The sequence below is a fragment of the Diabrotica undecimpunctata genome, chromosome 1 (assembly GCF_040954645.1).
Source record: "Diabrotica undecimpunctata isolate CICGRU chromosome 1, icDiaUnde3, whole genome shotgun sequence".
Lineage (NCBI taxonomy): Eukaryota > Metazoa > Arthropoda > Insecta > Coleoptera > Chrysomelidae > Diabrotica > Diabrotica undecimpunctata.
Genome location: NC_092803.1, coordinates 2,690,198 through 2,716,485, shown reverse-complemented (window position 1 = coordinate 2,716,485; position 26,288 = coordinate 2,690,198). Strand labels below are relative to the sequence as shown.

At 33.0% G+C, this 26,288-nt stretch overlaps 2 protein-coding genes across 3 annotated transcripts; both read left to right on the top strand.

Annotated features, from left to right (window-relative positions):
- Positions 1 to 294: 294 nt before the first annotated feature.
- LOC140443989 (uncharacterized) lies at positions 295 to 18,218 on the top strand. 2 transcript variants are annotated; one of them, XM_072535559.1, is made up of 2 exons: positions 295 to 639; positions 14,543 to 18,218. In XM_072535559.1, exons 1-2 carry the CDS (start codon positions 405 to 407, stop codon positions 15,427 to 15,429), a joined length of 1,122 nt encoding a protein of 373 aa, XP_072391660.1. In that variant the 5' UTR covers positions 295 to 404; the 3' UTR covers positions 15,430 to 18,218. The 2 variants fall into 2 exon arrangements, with proteins under 2 accessions (XP_072391660.1, XP_072391652.1); XM_072535551.1 differs by lacking the exon at positions 14,543 to 18,218 and adding an exon at positions 6,994 to 8,582.
- A 3,269-nt stretch (positions 18,219 to 21,487) lies between these two features.
- LOC140437470 (uncharacterized) lies at positions 21,488 to 24,032 on the top strand. The gene is made up of 2 exons (XM_072527023.1): positions 21,488 to 22,210; positions 22,442 to 24,032. Exons 1-2 carry the CDS (start codon positions 21,961 to 21,963, stop codon positions 23,446 to 23,448), a joined length of 1,257 nt encoding a protein of 418 aa, XP_072383124.1. The 5' UTR covers positions 21,488 to 21,960; the 3' UTR covers positions 23,449 to 24,032.
- Positions 24,033 to 26,288: the final 2,256 nt, after the last annotated feature.

Sequence of the window (26,288 nt, the reverse complement as noted above, 5' to 3'; positions counted from 1 at the left end):
GAAAATAAAACAATTGTAAAATGAGCAAGTTTCAATGATTTTATTTACAAAAAATAATTGTTGTTAATATAAAATATATATATATATATATATATATATATATATATATATATATATATATATATATATATATATAAAATATAGGTATATATATATATATATATATATATATATATATATATATATATATATATATATATATATATATAAATATATATAAAATAAAAGGTTGTTATCTATACTGTGTTTATAATTTATGTCCTCAGTTATTGATCCGCCGCTGCTATTCTGTAATTCCTGTCGACTGTCAAACAATAAACAAAACGTGTAATCACATCACAAGAAAATATTGAATTACTGAGTTTTATTTTTGTATTAAATATATATTAAGTAATTCCAGTCAAATGGAGAAAGAAATAAAAAATGAAATTTATGATACACCTGCGGAAATAAAAATGGAATGTAATGAAATTCCCAATTTGACTATAAAAACTGAAATCAAAGAAGAGGTTCCAGACTTATATTTTTACAATTATGATAATTATGCAAGTCAAATAAAAACGGAATTAGACGTAAAAGTTGAACAAAATCAAAGTGGCAATGTTAATTCGTTGGAAGAAAATCCCAGAGATCACCATGGTATGTATAATTTCATGTGAAAGTGTTGAAATTTAATATGCAAAATTACAATATGTTAATATTGTTATATATAGTACCAAAGAATATAGACGCTTATAAACGTCTATATTCTTTGATAATACCTTTAATAAATCCATTGCTCAATAATTAAGAAATGATTGAAATGCAATGTGAATGCTGTAAAATCCTTAAGTTTTTGTGTCAAAAAAGTAAAGAAAAGCTCAAATTTTAATGTTTTCTTGATAATTATTGTTTAAGAAACTATACTAGTACATGTTATTCTATATAACCAAACACGGGTGCTCATAAGTAGTCATTATTATTATAAATTTAAGCAAAAAATTATTGACATATATTACTTGTTAAGAGAAATTGCTATGTATAGCTAAATTATAGGAATATAGCACAAGGGCACTTAGTATCTTTTTATGCAATACTTACTTTTTGGTATATACAGTGACTGAACAAGACTTTACTTCTGTTCCATCAACACCTGGGAGATCACATTAAATCCTTGCATTTAATAAAATTACAAATCAAATCCTAATCCTTAACCTACTAGAGCTACGATTATCTGTACTTTATTATATATTTGTTGTTTGGGTCTTCTATACTTCCATCTGTGGTACATATCCCTTAATATCTCTCACATGATCTGGTTTGGATGGTATTCTAGCTGAGAGAATCTTATTCTGTTTTTTTCTTCCATCATATCGTTTACCCTTATTTGTTCTAGATCTCTGCATAGGTAGCGTTCAGTTATGTATCTGGGCACATTTGCAGCTACTCTTCGTTGTATGCTGCTTGCATCTTCTTTTTGTTGCTATGACAAGAAAGAGATACATATTTCTCGCATAGGGGAAAAACAACTTTCAATTATAACAACACCTCACTATTTTTTAAAATAACTTTTTTTTGGAAACAATTTAAAAAAATGAGTGGAGTTGAAGTTGAAATGTCAAACAGCAGTTATAAAATCTAATTTTCATTATAATCACTTGTGACTTAATCCCATATAAACATAACATTTAACTTAGATAAGCCACAAAAAAACCAATCATCAATCAAGTTCACTGTGAATCAAGTTGACTGATTTTTACATTAAATATATCTACATGAGTCAGTCTATTAAATACTTCATTACAAATTTTTAACATATTATTTACTGGTGACATGTTTCTCTAGGAATTTGTAAAAAATAGATCTAGGTTGGTCATTCTTAACCTACTCTTAGATACTCTAAGGTAAATAAACTCAATTAAATCACAGTCTGTGTATTTAATTCTGTTAACAATTAAGTATATACACATAATGGCCAGACTGTTTCTTCTAGTGGCAAGTGGCTACAACTGAAATAAATCTAAAATTACCCTGTATGAGAGCATATATGGATATTCCTTATTTTTCCTTACATATAGAAATCTTAAAAATCATTTTTGAACTTTTTCAATCATTCCTGAGTTTGAAAATGCAATAGACCAGATATTTGAAGCATATTCCATAATATATGGTCTCATCAGGGCATCATAGTTTTATAATTGGGCTTATTCTGAAGTTATTGCCATTTCTAATAACAAAACCCAAGATATGATAGGCTATGTTAGTCATTTCACAAAAGTGTATATTGAACCTCATGTTTGATTTAAATGTAACTCCAATATCTTTCGTAACACTCACTATATCCACTCAATCGCCATTAATATAATAATCTTCAATAACACTATTACGTTTTCAAGTATATGAAACTACTGCACAGTTTTTAACATTAAGAGTCATTTTCGAATCATTGAACCATTGAATAATTTACCTTAGATCATCCTGCAATTGCATCTTTCTTATTAGAGATTGTTTTAACAAGTTTAAAATCGTCAGCATACATTAAGCTGTTGCAAAATTTAATACAGTCTGGCAAGTCATTAATAAATAAAATAGAGAGCAATGGTTCAAGTTTGATCTCCTATGGAACTCCTGAGGATGACACATATTGGGGAGAAAAACAATTACCTACTTTTACTGTATTTTTCCTATCTGAAAAATAAGATTTTAACACATTAAAAGCTTTTCTTGAGAGATCAAACTGTACCAGTTTATACAGATCATTCAACTGCTCCCGTGCTTCAATAGCTGTAGTAATATGTTCAGAGAAAACACAGAGGTTTGTTACTGTTGATTTGTGACTTACAAAACCATGTTGGAATTTGCTTATTTTACTCTCAACATGCTTACATAATATCATCATAAAGGATGCTGTAAAAAATCTTAGCAATACTATTAAACAGGCTGATAGGCATATAATTTTGAATGTCATTGTTTTTATCTTTTTTACGTATTGGAGAAATTGTTGCCATTTTTAAGATATCTGGAAAATATTCTTGTTTAATCGACATATTAAACAAAAATGCCAGAGGTTTAGCCAAGGGTTCTGCCAATCACTTATAGATATAGGGTGGTATTTCATCAGGGCCTGTAGATTTTTTGGGATTAAGTTTTTTAATACTATTTACAAAATCCAATGCTGTGATATATTTAAAGGTAAATGAACCCCACCCAGTAATGTGAGATTGACAATGTGTGCAGTCAGATGTATCATACACTTTACAATATCAGATGGTGTATTAAACTTGAGTCGTTTAATGTCATTTCTATGGGAATTCCACTATTTTTATATTTTGACTTAAAGAGAGTGCATAATTTGTTTAGGTCAGCAATTAGATAGTTTTCAAGTGAATGTGTGTGTAACATATACTCATATTTGGTTTGATTTTTAATATCAATTCTTAAGAACTGAAATTCAACACTCTTTGGGCTCCCTGAGTCTTATTTCAAATGCAAATGACGAAGTCTATTTTTCTTTTTAATTTTATGGACCAAATCTTGAGTGGACCAGTTCGGAAACTTGGATGTAGAGTTGCTAGCCCTAATTTTGGTTTTAGGAATAGAACAATTCAAAAATGTGTAACTTTTACTATAAAAAACATTAAAAGCATTTCTAATATCCTGACATAAGAATAATGAGGAACAGTTCTAACGAAAAATTAAATGATAAAGATGCCAGTGGTTACCTTGAGCATAGTTATATGTATATAAAGTTTGTTTAGCAGTAAATGGTTGACTTCATTTAGTATTGACTATAAACATCCTGGGTTAACTGATAGTAGTATAAAAGGCCTGGTTTCAGGTAAAATTTAAATATGTTTCCTGGTAAAATTTGTCAATCTTCATTTCTTAATGTTGATTTAATTGCGTACAATCTAAACTCATTATAATTTCATTAATACAGATAAGGCTTATATTGACGAAAATGTACTGATAAGAGGGTTTTTCGAATTCGATGGTAGTGCGCGACGTATTTATATAATAAGTTTATGGAACTGAACACCAACCAGTATTTAAATACGAGTTCTTGATAAAATTTTTTCGTCTTTATGTATCACGGGAAGTGTTACGTAGTATTACTCTTTTTATTCATTACGTTTTCTATCATTATGTGGCGTCCGTGGGATGATAATAATAATGGGGCTTCTTCTAATATTTCGGTAAAGAAGAAACATTTATCTGTAGATGCAAAGCAAATTGTAAAAACTATATACAGTACCTTACTTAAAAGATGACTTGACACAACTTCCGCTGCGAGTGAAATATGCGATTTGACTAAAATACCTCTGACCACAGTAAAAAGAATTACATCAAATCCCATAGAAACAAGAAAAAAACGTAAAGATTCCAGTTCCACCAAATGTATGGACGAAGCCGATAAGGACTTGATACGTCGAAAAGTCTATACCATGTACGAAGAGCAACGCATACCTACATTAAGAGCTCTGAAGCAACGGCTCAATGTTGACGAAACCAAAATAAGCTGTAGCCTCACCAGCTTATGGAAAATTTTGAAAAGTATGGGCTTACGATATCGTATAATTGACAAAAGACAAGTAATTATGGAATCTCATAGATTACAAAAATGGCGTTATAAGTACATAACTTCGATAAGAAAATTCCGTTTTAAGGAAACGGAAACAGGTTGCCTTCTGTTTGCGTATAACATTCCATACCTTCTGGCTGCGGAGCGACCGCAAAAATTTTCTTGTGCTTATACGCAAATCATATCTCGCATTTCTTCATTAGTAAAATGATTGTGACGAGGCATTTCAATCAAAAAAAGTAATAATTACTTTTAAAAATGCAACATTACACTACACTTTCACATCAAAAATAATTTACTCTGAACAAATGACATTTACCAACAACAATTATCTGACAGTCCAAAGCATACTTTTCATAAATGAAATAATATTTGAAATCCTTTTTTAAGACTCTAAGCAGTTCGACTGCGTTTTTATCGAAAACGGTTGAAATTATCATGTTTAAACAAGAGTACAAATTTTACGTAAAAATGATGTTTACGTCATATTTTTTAATAAAAATTACTAAAAAGTTTCATCAGAAAAAGTTTAGACTCAATTTGATCATTAGGAATGATCCACGTGGCGCCCTCTATGACAAAACGTAAAATTGTAAATAAAATACTATTTCTTGTCTAAGATTATGCCTCTGTGAAAATTTTAATAGCAATTTATAAATATACAGGGAAACTATTAGCAAAAAACGAAAAACAAAAATTAACTTTAACACCCTGTATCTTTTTTCTCAGTAACGTTTTATTAAGGCATATTTGGCCCAATAGCCATATTTTGGTCCAAATAACCTGTCCTTAGTCTATGTCCCAATAGTTATAACTCACCCTGTATAATCAGAGCAAGATCTAAAAATCTATTCATAAAACTAGGAACATTATTTATTTGTTGCTAGTTATTAATATTGCTGAATCAGCACAATCCATGAGTAAATATATTGAATTTAAATTTTAATAAGAGTATACTTCAGAATTTTTGCGTAAATATATTGAATTTAAGTTTTTAATAACAAAATAGAACCTAATCGAATCACATCTAAAAATTTAAATTAAAAAAGAAGTTAACCAATGTTATTATTTATTATACCCATAGTTGGTTCTTCTTCTTCTTATGGTGCCTATCCGTTATGGATGTTGGACACTAACATGGCTATTCTGACTTTGTTGACTGCTGCCCTGAAAAGTCCAGTAGTGGTTAAGTTAAACCATTTTCGCAGGTTATGCAGCCAGGATATTCTTCTTCGTCCTGGACCTCTTTTCCCATGCACTTTACCTTGCAGTATGGTCCGAAGTAGGTCATGTCGTTGTTCACTGCGCATTATATGGCCCAGGTATTCAGTTTGCGACGTTTTATGGTTACGACTAGTTCGTGCTCTTTACCCATTCTATGTAGTACTTCTTCGTTGGTAACTCTGTCTATCCAGGAAATCCTCAACATGCGTCTATAGCACCACATCTCAAATAGTTCGAGTCTCTTCAGTGATGCTTCAGTTAAGATCCATGACTCCACGCCATATAAAAGAACGGAGAATACGTAGCATTTTAGTAAACGAACTTTTATTTCCAATTTTATATCGTGGCTGTTAAAGATTTTTTTCATTTTGACGAAAGCTGATTTTGCTTTCTCGATCCTTATCTTAATTTCCGTCGATTGGTCCCACTGTTCATTTAAGTTTGCACCCAGATAACAAAAGTTGGTGATTTGGGTTATAGGTTGTTGGTTAACTAGTAATTGACCAGGTGGTATCCTATTTTTGCTTATAACCATGTATTTGGTTTTTTTTATGTTAAAATCAAGCCCAAACCTGCTACTTACTTCTGTCACCCTGGAGACAAGTGTCTGCAGACCTTCAAGACTGTCTGCAAAAATGACAGTATCATCAGCGTATAAAATGTTGTTCCATCGTTCTCCTAAGAAAGTATCCTAATGTTTTAAAAGGTCAAGCAACAAAATCGTTGGTATTTGGTAAATTAAAGTCTGTTTGTAGTGAGCTTTTAATTTTATTCTTTTCCTTAGTACAGTTTTTTTAAAGGTAAAGAGTATCTATCGTTTGTATCAAATATAAAAGATGGTATTTTGAAATTCGCTAGATATAAGAAATTCGCAATCAATAAACGTGTTTCTCCTTGGTTTGTTTTTTTTACAATGCAGCTCTTCACACGCACAAAAAAATGAATGCTTCGTTTAACGGTGATTACTTACTTACTTTCCAACAACTTAAATCATATAAGAAAGTCGTTTCACGCAATGCTGATAGGAAAATAAATAGTTTAATGCGGAAAAAACAATACTTGAGTCAGAACCACTATGAAATGTTTACACCAATAAATTGTTTACACAAAAAGGAGCAAAGAAAAGTATTAAGACTGGAACTTTTTTCCATATATAAAATGAAAATCTATTCATATACATTACAATTAATAGATAATTATCGTTTTAGGTTCCTTATATGAAGATTTACAAAATGACTCATTCAATGTATTCAAAGAAGACCAAAATATAAAAATGAGTAATTTAAGTGATGACCCTCTGAAATGCAAAGTTTGTTTGAAACAGTTTAAAAAGAAAAGTAGTGTAAAGACGCATATGCTTTTGCATACCGGAGAAAAACCATTCCAGTGCAAATTTTGTTTGAATTGGTTTAGACACAAGAGTAATTTAAATAACCACATGCTAACGCATACAGGAGAAAGACTTTTCGAATGTGAAATATGTTCGAAACGATTTCCAACAAAATATAAGTTAAAGTTGCACAACCATCTGCACACCGGAGACAAACCTTATGAATGTGATATTTGTTTCAGACGGTTTTCACGACCTACTCATGTAGCAGGTCACAAAATTAGTATGCACGGTAGTGACAAACCTTTCAAATGCGAAATTTGTTTCAACCAGTTTTCAGAGATGAGCTTGTTAGAGAAACATGTACGATTCCACACGGAAGCAAAACCTTATGTATGTGAATATTGCTCCAAACACTTTTCGTCAAATTCTTCTTTAAGGGTGCATATGCGAACGCATACCGGGAATAAAGTGTTAACATGTGAAATCTGCGCTAAAGAGTTCACAACAAATTCTCATCTAAAGGTGCACATGCGAAATCATACTGGAGAAAAACCGTACAAATGTGAAGTTTGTTCCAAGGAGTTTACGCAAATGGGACAATTAAGCAGACACAGTTTATTGCATACCGGAGAAAGACCGTTCAGTTGTGATGTTTGTTCGAAGAATTTTAGACAGAAAAGTGCTTTGAAAACTCATATGCAGTATCACACTGATGATAAACCTTTTGGTTGTGAAATTTGTACGAAGATGTTTACAACAAATTCTCTGTTAAAAAAGCATATGAGAATCCATACAGGAGAAAAACCTTATAAATGCGAGATTTGTTTTAAGCAATTTCGACTGGGGGGAGAATTGAAGAGCCATAATTTATTGCATACTAGAGAAAAACCATTTAGTTGTGAAATTTGTTCGAAGAATTTTCGAGAGAAAAGATCTTTAACTAAACATTTGCAAAATCATGCTAAAGATAAGCCTTCTCCATCTGGTTGCTCCCCCTAACCGAAATTGTTATGATTGCGTTTATTTAAAGCGTTTATCGCAAGAATGGATTGTCGGACGACCTAAAATGTGCTGATCGAGCGCAGTACAGAAATCTGATGTTTTCCTGACGAAGACGTCTCCTACTACAATTAGAGAACCGCAGTAAAAATTGGGCATGAAATATCCCAACAAGTATTAATAATAAGAAAAGTCAGACAATAATGTGTTGATCTACAGTAGATCTGCTGGATCTTTGCACATTGCTATCATTTGTATTATAAAAATAAACTAAAACGTATGAGCCAAATAGAAAATGGCTAATATTAAAATGGAAATTTTTATACTTATGTTTTAATTTATTTATTGCATTTAGAAAACTGGATATACATTTATGAACGTGACTTTAAAATTTTTGGAAACATATAACTTATCCAATAATATCTAAAGTAAATAAATGTTTAAACCGTAGTAAACAAAGTGTTTTCATTGCATACATGCAAATATATGAGTTATGATCTAAAAAACTGAATAGAAATCTACCTCAGGGCTCTGTCATCTTGATCATTTTGGTTATTTAGTGTTAAATATGGTTTCCAGAATTAATTAATGACTTTAAGCCTCTTAACGGGTATTATTCATATAAAATTACTAAAACTGTAATAAACAATAAGATTAGATGCAAGTTACTTCTTCTTAGAGTGCCGTCTCCCTACGAACGTTGGCAATTATAATGACTTTTTATTTTTGAACTTGCTGCCCAAAACAAATCAATAGATCTGCATTGATACCAATCACGTAGATTCTTCGACCAACAGATCTTTTTCCTTGAATCTTTCCCTGTATTATGAGTCTCAAAATTTCATATTTTGGTCCCCTCATCACGTAGCCTAGGTATTCCAGCTTTCTGGTTTATATAGTGGTGATTAGTTCTGTTCCTTTACCAACCCTCTCCAGTACTTCTTTGTTTGCAATTCTATTAGTCCATGATATTTTTAATACTCTGTGGTATAACTAGAGTTCGAAAGCCTTGATTCTTTTTAAATTACATTTTTTTTAATGTCCAAGTCTCAGCTCCATATATTAATATTGAAAATATATAACAGCGAATGGTACGTAGTCTGATCTCCAAATTTAGATTTTTGCACGTTAGGAGTGGCTTTATTCGTATAAATGCTGATCTGGCAATCTCTATTCGCCTTTTATTTCTGCAGTATGATCATTGGTTTCATTGATCAAAGTTCCCTAATAATGATATTTTTCTACATGTTCTATCACGTTACCATTGATTCTCAATAGATGATGTATATTTCGTGGTCTTTTTGTAATAGCATGTACTTCGTTTTTTTTAGCATTTATAGTAATTCCCATCTCAGCCCTATTCATACTTAAGCTTTCTATAAGATGTTGTAGATCTTCTATACTCGTTGCTATGATCACAGTGTCGTCTGCATATCGTAAGTTGTTAATTAATTTTCCATTAACGTTAACTCCCGCTTTAATATTATTGAGCGTGTTTTGGAAAATTTCTTCAGACTATAAGTTAAACAAAAGTGGAAATAAAACACATCCCTGTCTAACTCCTCTACAGATCTTCATTTCTTCTGATTGTTGCCCATCGATTTGAACTACGGCACTTTGGTTCCAATATAATTTTTGCACTATATGATTTTATTGTCAATGCACTTGTTCATAAGTATTGATATTAGTTTTTCATGTCTTACTTTATCGAAAGCTTTTTCGTAGTCAGCAAAGCACAGGTGTAGATCAACGTTTACATCCGGACATCGCTGAATCAATATGTTGACGGCAAATAGTCCTCGTTGTTGAATAAATCTGCCAATACTTCCAAGTTACCCTCTTCCACTAGTTTTAACAGTGCTACTGGTATTTCATCTAATCCAGCTGTCTTATTGTCTTTAGAGTTTTTGATAGCATATTTGATTTCATCTATCGTGATCTTTTATCTCTCTAAAGGATTTAATTCTTGTATTTTCTGCATTTCATCTCTTTCTTCTTGGAAAAGTTCTCTAACGTACTCCTCCCATCGTCTTTTTAATCTATTAGTAGTACTCTTTTTTTGTCTTTTATGTGTCCTTGCTGTCTATTTCGACCCATTCCAGTCACTTCTCTTATTTTTTTGTGCATATTTCTCATATCATATTTTGTTTCTAGTTCTTCTATCTCTTTACATTGTTTCATCAAATAGATTTCCTTAGCTGTTTTGATTTTTTCCTTAATTATTCGTTGTATTTCTTTATACTTCCGTAGATTTTTTCCTTTATATTTCCTTCTTTCTTCCATCTGTAATAGTATTTCTTCTGTCATCTGTAATAGTATTTCTTCTGTCATCCACTGTTTTTTAACCTCTGACCTATGTTGTATCTGACTATTTTACATCGCTAACCCCAAGTATATCTATATTGAGCCTCTCTTTCTCTTAAATAACATTCTAGATAGCTATTTTTATCTGAGAGGGTTGAGTATTTTTTGTTTGTTTTTTGTGCAGGGGTTTCGTATGTTGACGACCGAGGAGGCCTTGCGTTCTGATGGTTGCCCTTCCCTGCCGGATTTTGGTCTCCGATTCATCATCATCATTGGCTCCACAACCCATGGTGGATCTTGGGTTGGTCAATGATAAGTCTCAATTTCTCCTATTCTTCGCCTTGGCTTTCCAGTTTCGTACTCCCAACCTTCTCAAGTCTTCAGCCACCTGATCCTTAAATCGCGCTCTGGGTCTGCCTCTCCTTCTCACTCCATATATTCTTTGGTTTTAAATATGTTTTGGCGGCTCCATCTCATTCATTCTCTCTATGTAACCTAACCACCGCAGCCGGTTTATTTTGATGGACCTAATCATATCAGGTTTGTTATACAGGCGGTAAAGTTCGAAATTATAGCGTCTACGTTATAATCCGCCCTCCTGTACTCCTCCATAGTTATGCCGGAGGATTTTACGTTCAAAGCATCTTAAACGTTCTTCATCGCTCTTTGTCATCGTCCATGTTTCCGACGCGTAGGTGAGGATGGGCTTGATAAAAGTTCTGTATATTACTAGTTTCGTTCTTTTTGTAACTAGACTTGTTGTTAAAAAAATTTTTTAATCCGTAATAGTTATCCTGTTAATTTCTACACTTACTGCAATATTCTGATTAATTTGTGAGCGTAGGTATATAAACTCTCTTACTCCTTCGAAAGTATATGTTCCGATCGTTAGATTTTCGGGTTGTGCTGCTTGTATATAATTTGATACTTTCATAAATTTCGTCTTACTAGTGTTAACCTCTAGTCCCATTCTTTTTGTTGCTGCTTCAAGCGACTTGAATGATTCGACCACGTCCGCTTTTCTTCTTGCAATAATGTCGATGTCATCGGCGTTGTTATTCCAGATTCTCTTATAACTTTCTTTAGTGCAATATTGAATAGAAGGCATGATAGGCTGTCTCCTTGTCTAAGTCCTATCTGAGACTGGAACGTTCTAGAAACTCCGTTCTGCACTCTAACTTTAAAGTCGACTCTTGAGAGGGTCGCGTTCACCAATTTTACTAAGTGTACTGGTATGCTGAATTCTATCATGACCTTGTACAGTGCGTTTCTTTCAACACTATCATAGGCACATCTAAAATCAACAAACAGGTGATGAGTATCAATGCCATACTCATATGTTTTTTCCAGAGCTTGCCTTAGAAGGAATATTTGATCGGTCATTGATCTTTCTTTACGAAACCCACACTGATATTTACCTATTATGTCTTCACAATATCCCGATAGTCGGTCGTAAAGAAAATATGCCAATATTTTGTATGTTACGTTTAGGAGGGTTATTCCTCTGTAGTTGTCACATATTGTATGATCTCCTTTCTTGTGGATAGGTACAATTATACCTACATTCCAGTCTTCTGGCAACTTTATTTGATTCCAGATCAGTTTTACCAGCCTACATATACAGTATGTCAGGTTTTTTTGCCATGCTTTAAAAGTTCTGAAGGAATGCCATCTGCCCCAGGAGCTTTGTTTTCTTTCAATTTCTGTATAGCTTGGATGACTTCTACCTCTGTTGGGATGTTAACTTTCTTTCTTTCATCGTCAATGTGCTCGAGTTGGATTTCTGATTCGTGGAGCCATGTCTCACCTCTTAGCCTAGCCTTTCTAGCCTTTCCTCGAAGTTTTCTGCTCATCTTTCTATTATCTGGTCCTGATCACCAATGATCTCCCCTGTTCTATTTCTAACGATTGATAATCTAGGTTTGAATTCTTTCCTGTTCTGGTTAATCCTCTTGTAGAACTTTCGCGTTTCTGTTTGTGCCTTAAAGTTCTCTAGTTCTTATTATCATAAACGGGTATTATTATATGGTCTCCGGTTACCATAATCAATAATGTCTCTTGTGCAAATAGCACTAGCCATTATAATTTATACTAGAGATGTCATCAGGGACCTTTAATGCAGTGGTTTCTCGTTGCCTTCTGCATGCTGATGCCGTTGACCACTTTCTTGGTTCTTCCGCCTTCGAGACCAATTTCTCAGTCTCAGTACAACTGAGTGTCCTTCCACTTACTAGCTCATCTGCCCTAAGCCGTTGGCCAGTAAATGGTGGATTGCTTATCCCAGCAAACACTCTGACGTCAGAGCCTCGTTAGTTATCTAGCAGGATATACCAGAAGACGATGATCTAGATCATCATACGAGCAGGTGAGGTTGACATTTGAATAGAAGTGGCTATATGTTGCGCTTCACTATCCCATTACATGCAGGTTACACATGCTGTCAAACTAAATTTAAAAAAATGTACATACAAAAATTGACAAAACAAAATTCAAATAAAGAAACCTATATATATATATATATATATATATATATATATATATATATATATATATATATATATATATATTTATAATAAAGTGAAAATAAAAATCTTTTGAGTTGGGTAAAAAAACAATTTATTTTAAATATTTATTTAAACATATACAATTATAAATTTAAGATTTCTTCAGTGTCACAATCTGAACTACTCATATTACCAGTGTCTATTATAATTGGTTGAATGTTAATGTCAAATATATTTTTTTCACGGATATACCAATTTTTAATATTTTCATGAGTATATCTCACACATTCTTCCCAAATTTTTGTGTTACATTGGCTTAGTGCCTCTTTCCACATATTTATATCAGCACTATACCTATAATAATGTGACTTGCAGTTTGACCTAAATAATTCAATAGCGTTGAATTTGCAGTGATAACGAGGTAGTCTCTACGCTTCATGACCGTGTTCTCTTAATAGCTCATCAATTATATACACATTCTCTTCTGTGAATTTTTGCAATTTGTAATAATTCAGGTTTTGTGAGTTTTGCGTCATACTTGATCTTGTTTGTGGTCAACGCGAAGTAATAAACTTGCTTCGGTAACAAATCCTTTTAAAGAACTAACGTAATCAATTATAAAACGTTTACCGTTATATCCTTCTGGTTTACGTACACTTTTAACAATGTTATCTTGCCAGAAAATTGTTTTATTTCACTTTGAATAAATGCACGTTTCGTCCAAAAAGAAAGTCTATGGGTTGCACACAATTATGATTTTCCAAATAATCAATAACGACTTATAAATAACATTAATATCTTCATCTGATTCTTTGCTTGTAATTTTCCATTCTTCATTGTTTATATCATCTGGTTTACATTTGTTGGCCATTTTAACAAGATGAGATCTGTTGTGGTAAGGCATCTAAAAGTATAATTAAAATGTTCATTTATCCACAAAAAAAAGTAGATAAAAATATTCGAGAAAAGAGTCATTACTCTAAATACTTCAACAGTGATGATAACTACTAACATATATTTTTTGAGAAAAGTGTCACATGTCGAAAAAAAAAACAAAAACGTAAGATTTATTTTATCAAACACTTTACGAATAAGGACATAACTCAAAATATTACTATAATTTTTTTAAAATGTAATAAGAAACCTACTCACTGCAAACGCCGAAAAAATACCTAGGACACTTCTCGAAATACAATAGTTTTCGTGATAAATAGTGATACGTCCACTTCGAACGTCAGAGCATAACTGAAAAGTGTCATTGTTGCGGAATAAAAATACTTATTTTACTGCCAAATGAATGATATCTTACCGGCATCTTATGAAGTTGAAAGTAAACATCTATGTGGCACTTTTCCTGGTTAAAGGTATAAGACTTTTTTAGTCAACAAGATAACTATGCATTTTTTGAATTGTCTGTTTGAATTGTTTGTTTTCGTCCACAACATGTGTAAATTTAATCGCTTGTGTAAATCTTGAGTTTTTATGTAAGTAAATTTGTTTAAAATGACAACAAAAAATAAGTGGTCATATATCCCCTTAATATGACATCAACTATTATTTCATTTTCTAATGTAGTAGTAAGAAAATCTAACTAATAAAGTTTGTGTTGTTTTTTAGGTTTTCTCGAGAATGGTAATAGCATTTTGGCAACATTACGGCAGGCTGAAGAAAAAAATAACTACTATAATAACGATTTAGAAAGTGATGTCCAGTCGCCGACTAGCAATAAACTTTCTAAATGTGAGATTTGTTCAAAACAATTTTCCAACAAGAGTAATTTGACACGTCATCTAAAAATCCATACAGGAGAAAGACCCTTTGAATGTACAATTTGTCGTTTTCGATTTTCGTTTAAGCAACATTTGGAAGACCATTTAAGAACGCACACTGGCGAGAAACCTTTCGAATGTGAGATTTGCAATAAACAATATTCCAGAAACAGCGGCTTAAGAAGTCATTTGAGAATACACACTGGAGAGATACGTTTCAAATGTGATATTTGTTTTAAACAGTTTTTTACCAAGCCCAATTTGAAGAGTCATTCTAGAATCCATACTGGAGAAAAACCTTTCAAATGTGAGATTTGCAATAACCAGTATTCTCGAAATAGCGACTTGAAAAACCATTTGAGAAAGCACATTGGAGAGCTGGGTTTTGAATGTGATATTTGTTTCAAACAGTTTTCTTCCATGAGCAATTTGAAGGGTCATTCCAGAATCCACACTGGAGAAAAACCTTTCGAATGTGTGGTTTGTTCTAAACGCTTTTACTACAAGAGTGACATGAAACGTCATGTCCTAAGGCATACTGGTGAAAAACCGTATGGGTGTGGCATTTGCTTTAAGAGATTTAATCAACAGGGTTCGCTTAAACGGCATTTAACATGTCATAGTAGCGAAAAACCTCACTGTTGTAAAATTTGTTGTAAGGAGTTTACGCTCAAGAGTAGTTTAAAGAAGCATATGATATTGCACATCAAGAAAAACGTTTTAAACACAAAGTAATGCAACTACACTCGCGATCATAAAATCCGGGTCACGTTGAAAATCACCGATATTTTATTTTTAACGAGCTTTATCGTAAATAATAATAACACAAATACATGTTTCTGAGAATTGTTGCGGTTTCCTTTGTAACAAATAATTCCAATAGTGTCGATTTCGCGGTAAAGTGCACATTTCCCAAAATGAACGCTACCTGTAACTGCTGCTTGTTTTAAATGTCTCATTTGTGCTTCGACTTTCTGTTCAAATGCAACGGACAAACGTTTATTATTGCCACCATTAGTGTTTATTAGTGCCATTATTAGTGTTTATTTTTTAACAAAAATGCCTTTGACTGTTGTTGAAACGGCACAAATTGTTACACTTGTGGAAGACGGTCACACTCAACGGCAAGTCGCAAGAACTGTTGGCGTAAGCCTTTCTACGGTTCAACGAGTGCTTCGACGCTTTCAGGAGGCAAGTTTGCTAACCAGGCGACCTGGCTCTGGACGAAGAAGAACGACCACGGCATTAGATGACCGTTTCTTTGTGTTTCAGGCTTTACAAAACCGGACCTCAACTGCGGTTATGCATCAAAATCGTCTAGAGGAAGTACGAAATCGCAATTTTAGTGTTGCAACAGTCACAAGAAGACTTCGTTCTTCTTGACTATCTTCTCGGTTAATGGCTAGAGGACCGCCACTTCGCCGGGTGCCTCGAGTAGCACGACTAGCTTTTGCTCGACAATACGCGCATTGGAGAATTAACGATTGAAGCAAAGTGTTATTCTCAGATGAATCCCGTTTCTGCCTAACTGGATCCGATGGACGTGTAAGAGTTTGGAGAAGAACCGGTGAACGATTTTCACAAGCTTGCATTGCTCCAAGAATGCCATTTGGTGGAGGCTCGGTCATGGCTTGGGGAGGTGTATCTTCCGACTTCCACACAGAATTACCCTTCATCGAAAATGGGTCCCTAACTGCACGAAAGTACATTACGGAGATTTCGGAAGAACATGTTATACCCAACATGGCAGGGCTTGGAGAAAACGCCGTTTTTATGCAGGACAACGTGCGACCGCATGTTGCCAGGATCAGTATGTAATACTTGGATGAAGTTGGAATTACGAGGGTAGCCTGGCCAGCTAGGTCTCCGGACCTGAATCCCATCGAACATCTCTGGGACTATTTGAAAAAACGTATTCAAACCCATACACCTCTTCCTAACAACGCACAGAAACTTAAGAATCTGTTAGTGAGAGAGTGGAATAACATACCACAACATGTAATCCGGAGAAAAATTGAGAGTATGCCCCGTCGTCTGCAAGAGGTTATTAGAGCAAGGGCAGGCAATACACGATATTGGTCATTGAAATCTCACTGATTTTTTACCACATTCTGTATTTTCCTTTTTTTTTTTTCGTATGTCTGTTTATCAACAATTTGATTTGTTTTCTGTTTTTTTTAATAGAAACAATAAAAAAACATTTTTTTTCTTTCAAAACAAACATTGATACCAAATAAAAAATATATCAGCCAAAAAAAAGGTTATTACTGCAACAGAGGCAAAAATATTTAAGAAACTTGAAATTTTCAAGATGACCCGGATTTTATGATCGCGAGTGTATAATCATAACATAAAATATCAGATCACATAATGATATCAAAACATCTCTTAACTTTAGGAACTTATGAATTACATGAAGTTAATTCTAGCAGAGCTATTGTAATGAAAAGTGTAATCAACGAATATAAATGCTCATGAAACGAAAGGATAGGTGGGGGTAAATACGCGCAATTTATACTGTTGTCATTACAGTGAGGAGATGGATAAGTGTTTTTTTGTAAATTAATAAGAAAATATCTGACTAATTTCTTATTGAACATTGTGTCTGAATAAATGCTGTATCTGACTATTAGTTATTTACAAAATTACGAAATTTGTATCAGCTGGACGGTAAAAATTCAATATCTTTTGATTCAAAGAGAACAGCTTTCGTATACAGTTTTTGCGATTTCCCTGAGATCAATAAAATTGATCACTTTCATTGACCAGCTGTAGTAAAATTTTCTTATTTAGAGATCAATCTTTAAAACCTATGACATGAAATTTCAATTTTTGAGTTGTGGTAACAAATATGAAACATTTGAAATATGAATAAAATATGCAGGATTTAACCCAAGGGAAACAACCCCACCCTCGAGCGCAATCGCTAATCAGTTAGCCGGTATGTAACAAGTCAACATAGCAAGAAAATAAAAGAAACACAATAAGGGGTAGTTAGCCTAGAAAAGAATAATGATAATTAATTAAATATATAATTAAATAAAAAAATTCGACATAGTTTAACGTATAAATTTCAAATTAAACAAAGAATGAAAATTCGACCTAGTTGTACACAAGTTTCGATATCAGGTCAGCTCCGAATGTTTAAAAATTACGAAATGTGAAGACCTTCTTTGGAAAATAATACAATGAAGCGACACACCAGCGATAAGAATTGAGCTGAGCTAGCAAAGCACACCGATCGCATGATCCATTTTAACACGCAGATGGCATAATCAGCGAAAACTCTAGGGGTAAGGCGCGACGCCTCGGTACTGTGACGAGTAATTGAAGGTATGCGTTGCGGGACATAAAAAGGAAAAAAGTTGGTCAACCAGGCAGTAGTGACCGGGCCAGGCAGTGAGTGCTCTACGCCCCAGTGGAGTGCTAGTCGGTCCGCCGTCCTGGTGTGTTCAGCTCAGTTAGCGTGGTATCGTATCTGACGGGAACGTAAAGAGTATAAGTACCGAATTTTCGTCTCTTAAAAATCGTGTATAAAACAATAATTAGCTATCTCGTATATCTTGTTGTATTAGTTGTAGATTTACGATTTATTAATATATAGTAAGTTTGAAAATTGGCTTTGGTTCTTTCCCGGTCCGTTTCAGGTAGACACTAGAAGAGAACACTTTTTCGCTTTGTACATCTCTCCGGCTTCTAACGTAAGCCAATAACCTCTAACTCTTTACAGGGCCTGCATCTGAACGTCCTTCATCCCCTTATCCCAATTTTTCCTACCCTCTAGTAAAGCCGCGAAGGCGGAATCGCGTCAGTTCGGACTAGTTGGACCAGTCAGCCTTGTCTCCGCTCGCAGAGTTAAGTATCCCTTAACTTTATAGACGTGGATATTATTGGTTTATTACAGTAGTGACAGCGGTCACCCCAAGCATCCCAAATATATTATAGACGAGGATATTATAATGTTTTACATTACAAACGATCACACGTCACGGAAAATGCATTTCAGAAGACTATTTTGGGTGTTTTGTTCTTTTGAAAAACTTACTAGTGTAATTGAAAAACAGTTTTAAATGTTTTAGAGCGTTTGTTGTGTGAAAGTTTTTTTTTTTTTTAAATTTAAAAAAAGTTTTTTTTTTTTTTTTAATTTGAAAGTTTAAATCCAACGTTTTTTAAGCATTTTTCAATTGTCTCACATTTGTTGTTAAAATGCAAAACTAAAATTTCATGCTATAGCTTTTAAAGGTTAGGCTCTAGCTATCAAAACTTCATAGTGGCCAGTCAATGAAAGGGATAGATTGTATTGATCTCGTGAGAATCATAAAAAATGGCAAAATCGACGGTCGCTTCAAGCGTTGTTTCTAAGATAACGATTCATTCTTCACAAAAAATGCTTATAAACATTTTTGTTTAAATTTTCTCAGCTAGACCTTGCTACCTGCAAGGTGGGTTTTAGGGGGAAGCCCGGGGGTAAAAGTGGTAAACTTTTTGGGGTCCCAAAATTAATATTCTCGGCAAAATTCAGCTTGTTCGTATGATTTTTAGAGGGTCAGTGGCATTTTCGCCTCTGGCGACTGGGGTAATAGAAGATCCGATTTTAAAAAATTTTTTGGAGCAGTCCACTTATTTAAATTTTTGACCGAAAATAATTTACAAGAAGATTTTTCTGAAATAATGTTAATTCTAGTACTTGTTACGATACCAATGGCAACTGCAGAAGCAGAACGATGTTTCTCTACATTGAAACATGTTAAAACTTTTTTTAGAAGTAGGTACTATAGGTCAGATCGGTCTGAACTACACTCACAATGTTGTCAAATGATTCAAATAAAAATTTCAAATTTCAATGATTTGGTTTTTACAAACTAGAGATATGGTCTACATCAGTAGGTGTACAATTCTCCACACTAAAAACAAGATGCATGATTTTCTCAAGAAGGCACCGGATGCAAAGAACTACACTAAAGCTGTGTGGCAAGCCGCTGGCATTCTCAGACAAAATTAATTTTCTCGGAATGGTATTCGACCAAAAACTAACATGGAAACATCATATTTCAGAAATAAAAAAGTCTTGCCAAAGTGGATTAAACGTAATGAAAACATTATCAAATAAAAAATGGGGAACCGACGAAACCACATTATTAAATATTTATGTCACTTGTTAGATCAAAAATAGATTATGGGGCTATTGTATATGACTCGGCTAAAAAACACGTTACCAATCAACTTGAAATCATTCAAAACACAGCACTTCGGATCGACACAGGTGCATTTAGAACCACACCCGTTAAGAATCTCCAATGTCTTACAGGAGAACCACCTCTTACCCTACGAAGGAAGTATCTAAGCCTTTCGTATGCATCTTCAGTTGCCAGTAACAAATTCCACCCAGTGTTTCGAAATACATTTACGGACCGGTATCTAGAAGCTTATAAAAAAAGTAAGTTCGATCCACCTTTCTATGAAAGAGTCCGAAGAAATTTAAAAGATCTGCAACTGCAAATTCCTGACCTCTATCCTTCAAATCTAAAAACTCCCCCTCCCTGGTTAATCATGATTCCCGAGATCAATACGACACTACTCCAATATCACAAATCAGAGACATCACCAAATGTAATCAGACAGTCATTTTTAAAAGAACTCGAGACTTGCGGGGAAAGTTTTTGCATTTATACAGATGCCTCCAAATCTGCAAACGACGTAGGAGCAGCATTTGTCACTCCACATGCATCCTTCCAATTTAAATTAAGGTCGGCCACCTCTATATACTCAGCAGAGTTATATGCAATATTACAAGCCCTCATTCATATCAAAAGAACAAAACAGTCTTCCTCCGTCATTATCTCAGATTCTCTAAACTCGTTAACAACAATTGATCAACTATTCACTAAGAACCCTATAGCCTTACTTATCAAGAAAGAACTTGCAGCCTTACAAGAAACTGGTTCCGAAGTCAAATTTATATGGGTTCCATCTCACATGGGAATACAAGGTAATGAAAAAGCAGACCTCCAAGCAAGGGAAGCTTACAAAAATGATCATGCTACAATAGTGTCAAAGACTATTTCCAGTGATATAAAACAGTTCGTCAAAGAAAAAGTGATCAGTGCGTGGCAAAATGAGTGGAATTTATCGGAATCTAAACTAAAAGAAATTAAATCGACAGTGAGTCCGTGGCGCCTAGTGAACTTAAAAAGAGCTGATCAAGTCAAAATCTCTCGACTTCGATTAGGTCATACCAACATTACACATAAGTACCTAATGAATAAGGAAGACATTCCAGTGTGTGAATACTGTCAAATCAACATTACTGTTAAACATCTAACAGAATGTGGAAAATATACAGTCAACAGACAAAATAACAATATTTCCAACAGTTTAAAAACAGTATTAGGTGAACATTTAAACATCAAAGACTTAATTAATTTTCTTAAAGATACATCTTTATATAATTTAATCTAATGTAAAAACTAATGTCGCTAATGACCCAAGTGGTTGAAGCGACTATTTTCTTTGTAAATAAAAAAAAAAATGATTTGGTTATATTGAAGAATTTCTCCCAAAAAAGACAGGCGACTTGCCTTTCAATAGAAAACTTGCTTGTAACATTTAAAAACTAAATTAAAATGTTAACTTAATAAATAATAAAATATTTATTGTATATATGTGTGCACCCATAATACTTTACACTAGGCGCTGCCACTGGACTATGTGATTTAAACATAAACAGTGACGTATAATGTCATAACACGTAACCATCGAGTAATAAAAAAAAATAGAATCTGTGGTAACCTGATTAAAAATATAAATAATTTGAAACATTTTAGATCGGCAACACCACGCTGTCATTTTACAAGACAAGATGACAAGAAATGATTTTGTTGATATATGATATGTCCACTGTCCACATATACCTGTACATATTATCAAAGAATATAGACGCTTATTATTATGCCTAGATATTATGTCCACAAATGAATACATGATACTTGATACTGATATGTGCTGATATTCTTTGCTGATACTATGACCATATATGTTATTTATAGTATCAAGTGAGCACATGCACATATGATGTAAAGTTTAATTTATATTATGTATAGGTAATATAAATATATTTATTATACTTTATTGGATGTGCCTTCCGAGTCACGAAATCAACAGTTTATAAATTTATTGGTGCTTTTGTAATAGGCCTCTATTGGTTTCCATAGTATCTTACACAGTAACAGTGATTATATTTATATATTTCTTTAATATCAAAGTATCATGGAAGTACAAAAAATCCAATTTGATAACATGGAAATAAAACAAGAGGTTAGTGAGGAGGTGTGTAAAGCAGAAGTAGATAATAATGAGGTGGGCAACGCTCTTTTTGATACCTTCAAAATTGAAATTAATGAGGAGCTCAAGAGAGAAATTACAAATGATGCATTTGATTATTTAGTTTTAAAGGATAAAACTAAAATAAATGAAGGTAAACTTGTATTATTTGAAGAAAAACAAACAAATGAACAAAGTAAGTAATTAAAGTGCTCCTCTTGTTATAGTATATAACTAAAGTATTACCAATGAATATAGACACATGCATCTATATTTGATTGTATTATATCTTAAATTCTGTTATTTCATGTAAATGAGCTCGACACTATAATTAAAAAATATATGTATTACTATACTTAATATAATTATAATTTGATTATATTAGGTTAGAACCGGACTAATTATTGATGGATAATCACAATTTTAGATTTTCCCTGTGAAGATATAGAAACTGACAGCAATTTGGACCAATATTTATCTGCAACCATGAATGTGAATACTGAAGAACATTATTTTACTTGTAACATTTGCACAAAACGATTTTCAACAAATAATTATTTAAACACACTTATAAATGTGCACCCTGGAGAAAATGTTTTTATATGTGAAATTTGTTCTGAAGATGTAAATAGAAAAAGTAATTTAAAAGTATATCAAACAGCAAATACTGGAAAAAAGCCTTTTGCATGTGAAATTTGTTCCAAAAGTTTTCCCCAAAGATCCCGTTTAAAAAAACATCTGAGAATACACACTGAAGATAAACCTTTTGCATGTGAAGTTTGCCACAAATTTTTTTCATATAAATCCAATTTAAAACAACATAATATGAGAATACATACTGGAGATAAACCTTTTGCATGTGAAGTTTGTTATAAATTGTTTACACATAGATCTGATTTAAAAAAACATATGAGAGTACACACTGGAGACAGACCTTTTGAATGTGAAATTTGCTTTAAATTGTTTTCACAAAAATCTAATTTACAGAATCATCTGAACATACACACTGGAAATAGACCTTTTGCATGTGAAGTTTGTTCCAAATTGTTTTCACATAGATCAAATTTAGATGAACATATGCGAATACACACAGGAGAAAAACCTTTTGCATGTGCAATTTGCTCCAAATTGTTTTCATGTAGATCCAATTTAAAACAACATATGAAAATACACACGGAAAATAAACCATTTCCATGTGAAGTTTGCTCCAAATTGTTTTTACGAAGATCAAATTTACAAAAACATCTGAGGATACACACTGGAGATCAACCTTTTACGTGTGAAATATGCTCCAAATTATTTTCGCATGAATCGAATTTAAAAGAACATATGAAAATACATACTGGAGATAAACCTTTTACATGTGACATTTGTTCTAAATCGTTTTCAAGAAAATCAAATTTAAAAACACATATGAAAACACATGGTGGATAAAACTGTGGACATCAAACAGCTAACTCAATTTGGTGGATTCAGCATGTTTCCAAAGCTTACAATTAAAACATTGAAACCAAAGTTGATTGTATTTACCTAAATCCCTACATATTAATCCAGTTTTGTCATCTACTGGATCCATATTATAATTTGTATCAACATGAGTTATTTTGGATTCGGAAGAATCTGTTGATTGGTTTTCTTAAATATCATTCTTTTCATTCTGCTCTGGGTAATGAGGGATGCTCTTCGTCTCATTTGTTGGCATTTTTGGTGGCTCTAAATCTTTTGAGATACCTGTTGAGGCTGATGGTTGCTCTATATTCAAACCCTTTAGGACTTCTTTTTCTGGTTGTATGTTTGTGTTTGCTGTATTAATTTCTAGTGTGTAACAATACAATTTTCTTAAAGTTAAAATTTCAATCAGTCTGTACCAAATATATTACGCAGGCAGTTTTTTTGGCCTTCATCATCTTTGGCTCCACTACTCTGTGTGGGTCTTGGCCTGTTCAAGAATTAGTCTCCATTCCCCCCTATCTTTCACCTTGGCTTTCCAATTTCTGACACCTAGATTCCTCAAGCCATCTTCGCCTTGAGTTTTAAATCTAGATCTTGGCCTGCCTTTCTTCCTGGTTCCTACTGGCTTTTGATATAACATCTGTCTTTGGGGGTCTCCAGTGTCCTAGCCACCTTAGTCTATTAATTTTAATAGACCGAATGATGTTCCTTTTTTCATAGCATTGATACAGGTCAAAATTGTAGTGCCTGCGTCATATCCCGCTTTTTTGTACTCCTCCGTATATGTGCCTGCCTAAGTATTCTTCTTTCAAAGCGACCTAACAGTTCTTCGTCTCTTTTTACCATATTCCATGTTTCTGACGCGTATGTCAGGACAGGTTTAATAAGAGTTTCATATATTAGTATCTTGGTTTTTCTGCTAATTATGTGTGATGTTAAGAGCTGCTTTAGTCCAAAGTAAGCTCTGTTCACCAGGTATATTCTTCTCTTAACTTTATGCTTACTAGGTTGCTGTTATTTAGTTGTGTTCCAAGATATATAAACTTCGAGGCCCTTTCGAATGTGTGTGCTTCTGTCACCAGACCTTGTGGTGCCGCTAATTGTGTCCTGTTCGCGACCTTCATGTATTTTGTTTTGGATATGTTTTTTGGCCTTCAGCCATCCTATAATAAATTATGTCTGGGTTATAGTATTTGTAATTTCCTTTAAACACTTCTTCTTAAACTCCACTCAAAAGCGATCTTACTAATCGCTCTCAAAATTAAATTGTGGTGTCGCTAATTGTGTCCTGTTCGCGACCTTCATGTATTTTGTTTTGGATATGTTTTTTGGCCTTCAGCCATCCTATAATAAATTATGTCTGGGTTATAGTATTTGTAATTTCCTTTAAACACTTCTTCTTAAACTCCACTCAAAAGCGATCTTACTAATCGCTCTCAAAATTAAATTAGTTCTGGCATAATTGAGACAAGAATTTAGATGTTTTTATGAGAACAAATTACTATTACAAACATAGCTGTACATTCTTTCTTTAAAACATATTAAGAGTGTTTATATGACCCTTCCTCCTAATTAGTCTAGTTGAACCTATAATTGGTCAAAAAATAACTATAAACGATTATACTAGAATCACATCCCAGTCCAGTAGTTGCATCGACAACATTATGACAAATTTTTCTGAAAATATCTACAGAGTGGGCGTATTTGAACCTTGTTTTTCTGACCATCGACACATCGAGCTCAATTTTTATTTATTGACTCTGAGCATATAGTTGTTGACACTAATCAAACATCGGATGAGCTAGCTGGCCATCGAATATTGTAGTGTAGTGAGGTCACACAATATTGCACAACATTTTAAATGACATCTTTTGTAATATTCAAACATAAAATTATCTTGGTATTGTTTATAATAATGATAACATTATATATTTTAATAATGATAACATGATTTAACAAAGAAAAATATCTTATTCTGGAAAATGCTAAATTGATTTCTTCCGAAACAGTTCTTACTGCAAATTACATAGCAGGCTGAGGCTAGTTTCTTATTTTACAAATCGATATGAAAGAACCATTTAAGGTTGCTGTCTAAAAAAATAACAACAATTTTGCAGCAACGTGTTAAAAAGCTTTAAACTGATATATTCATATGAATTCTGGGTCTTCGTTAATCTATAAAATGAAAGATATAATGGAGTTTTTTTTTAGTTGCATAACTATGCACATCACTCGGTTTATCCAAATGTTTTTAAAAGCACCTATTTTTAACAGCGATGGTTCATAAAGATGTGGAATATTCACTTGCGACGCGTATATATTTGTATAAAGAGACATATGTAAGCATATATCGAAATTATTTTTCTATTATAAAATAGATGACTCAGTCAGTATTGAGTTACTTTAAAATATATTTATTATCTCATAACTTGCAATTTGCAGATAACCGATATTATCGTCGAACTTTTGTTTTTATACAAGCCTTCTGTCTTGCCGGTGTAAAGTCGTCTAAGTCGATATTTATTGTGTTTTGCGTTTGAACTTATTTGTGCCTTATTTTTATATTATTATATTGTTTGATAAGTAAATTTTGCATATAATAATTGGTAGGTTATAGTAATGTGTATATTTTTTATTTTACTAAATTTCATTATAACTCATCTAAAATACCATATTGAATTGTACAACAGATTTTTCTTTATTGTAATCTATTTAGTTTTTATTTCAGTAAAACTGCTGGGAAATGAGTGACAGTGGAACAAAATATGCAAATCTACTACTATTTACCTATTCACAGTATTTCCTCTGCAGAAAATTTTTAA

Bases quoted from the DNA above. Each gene is read 5' to 3' on its own strand.
- LOC140443989 (XM_072535551.1), top strand. From the start codon at position 405: ATGGAGAAAGAAATAAAAAATGAAATTTATGATACACCTGCGGAAATA. The intron at 640-6,993 runs GTATGTATAATT...TTATCGTTTTAG, and splicing joins AAATCCCAGAGATCACCATG to GTTCCTTATATGAAGATTTA.
- LOC140437470 (XM_072527023.1), top strand. From the start codon at position 21,961: ATGGAAGTACAAAAAATCCAATTTGATAACATGGAAATAAAACAAGAG. The intron at 22,211-22,441 runs GTAAGTAATTAA...TCACAATTTTAG, and splicing joins AAAACAAACAAATGAACAAA to ATTTTCCCTGTGAAGATATA.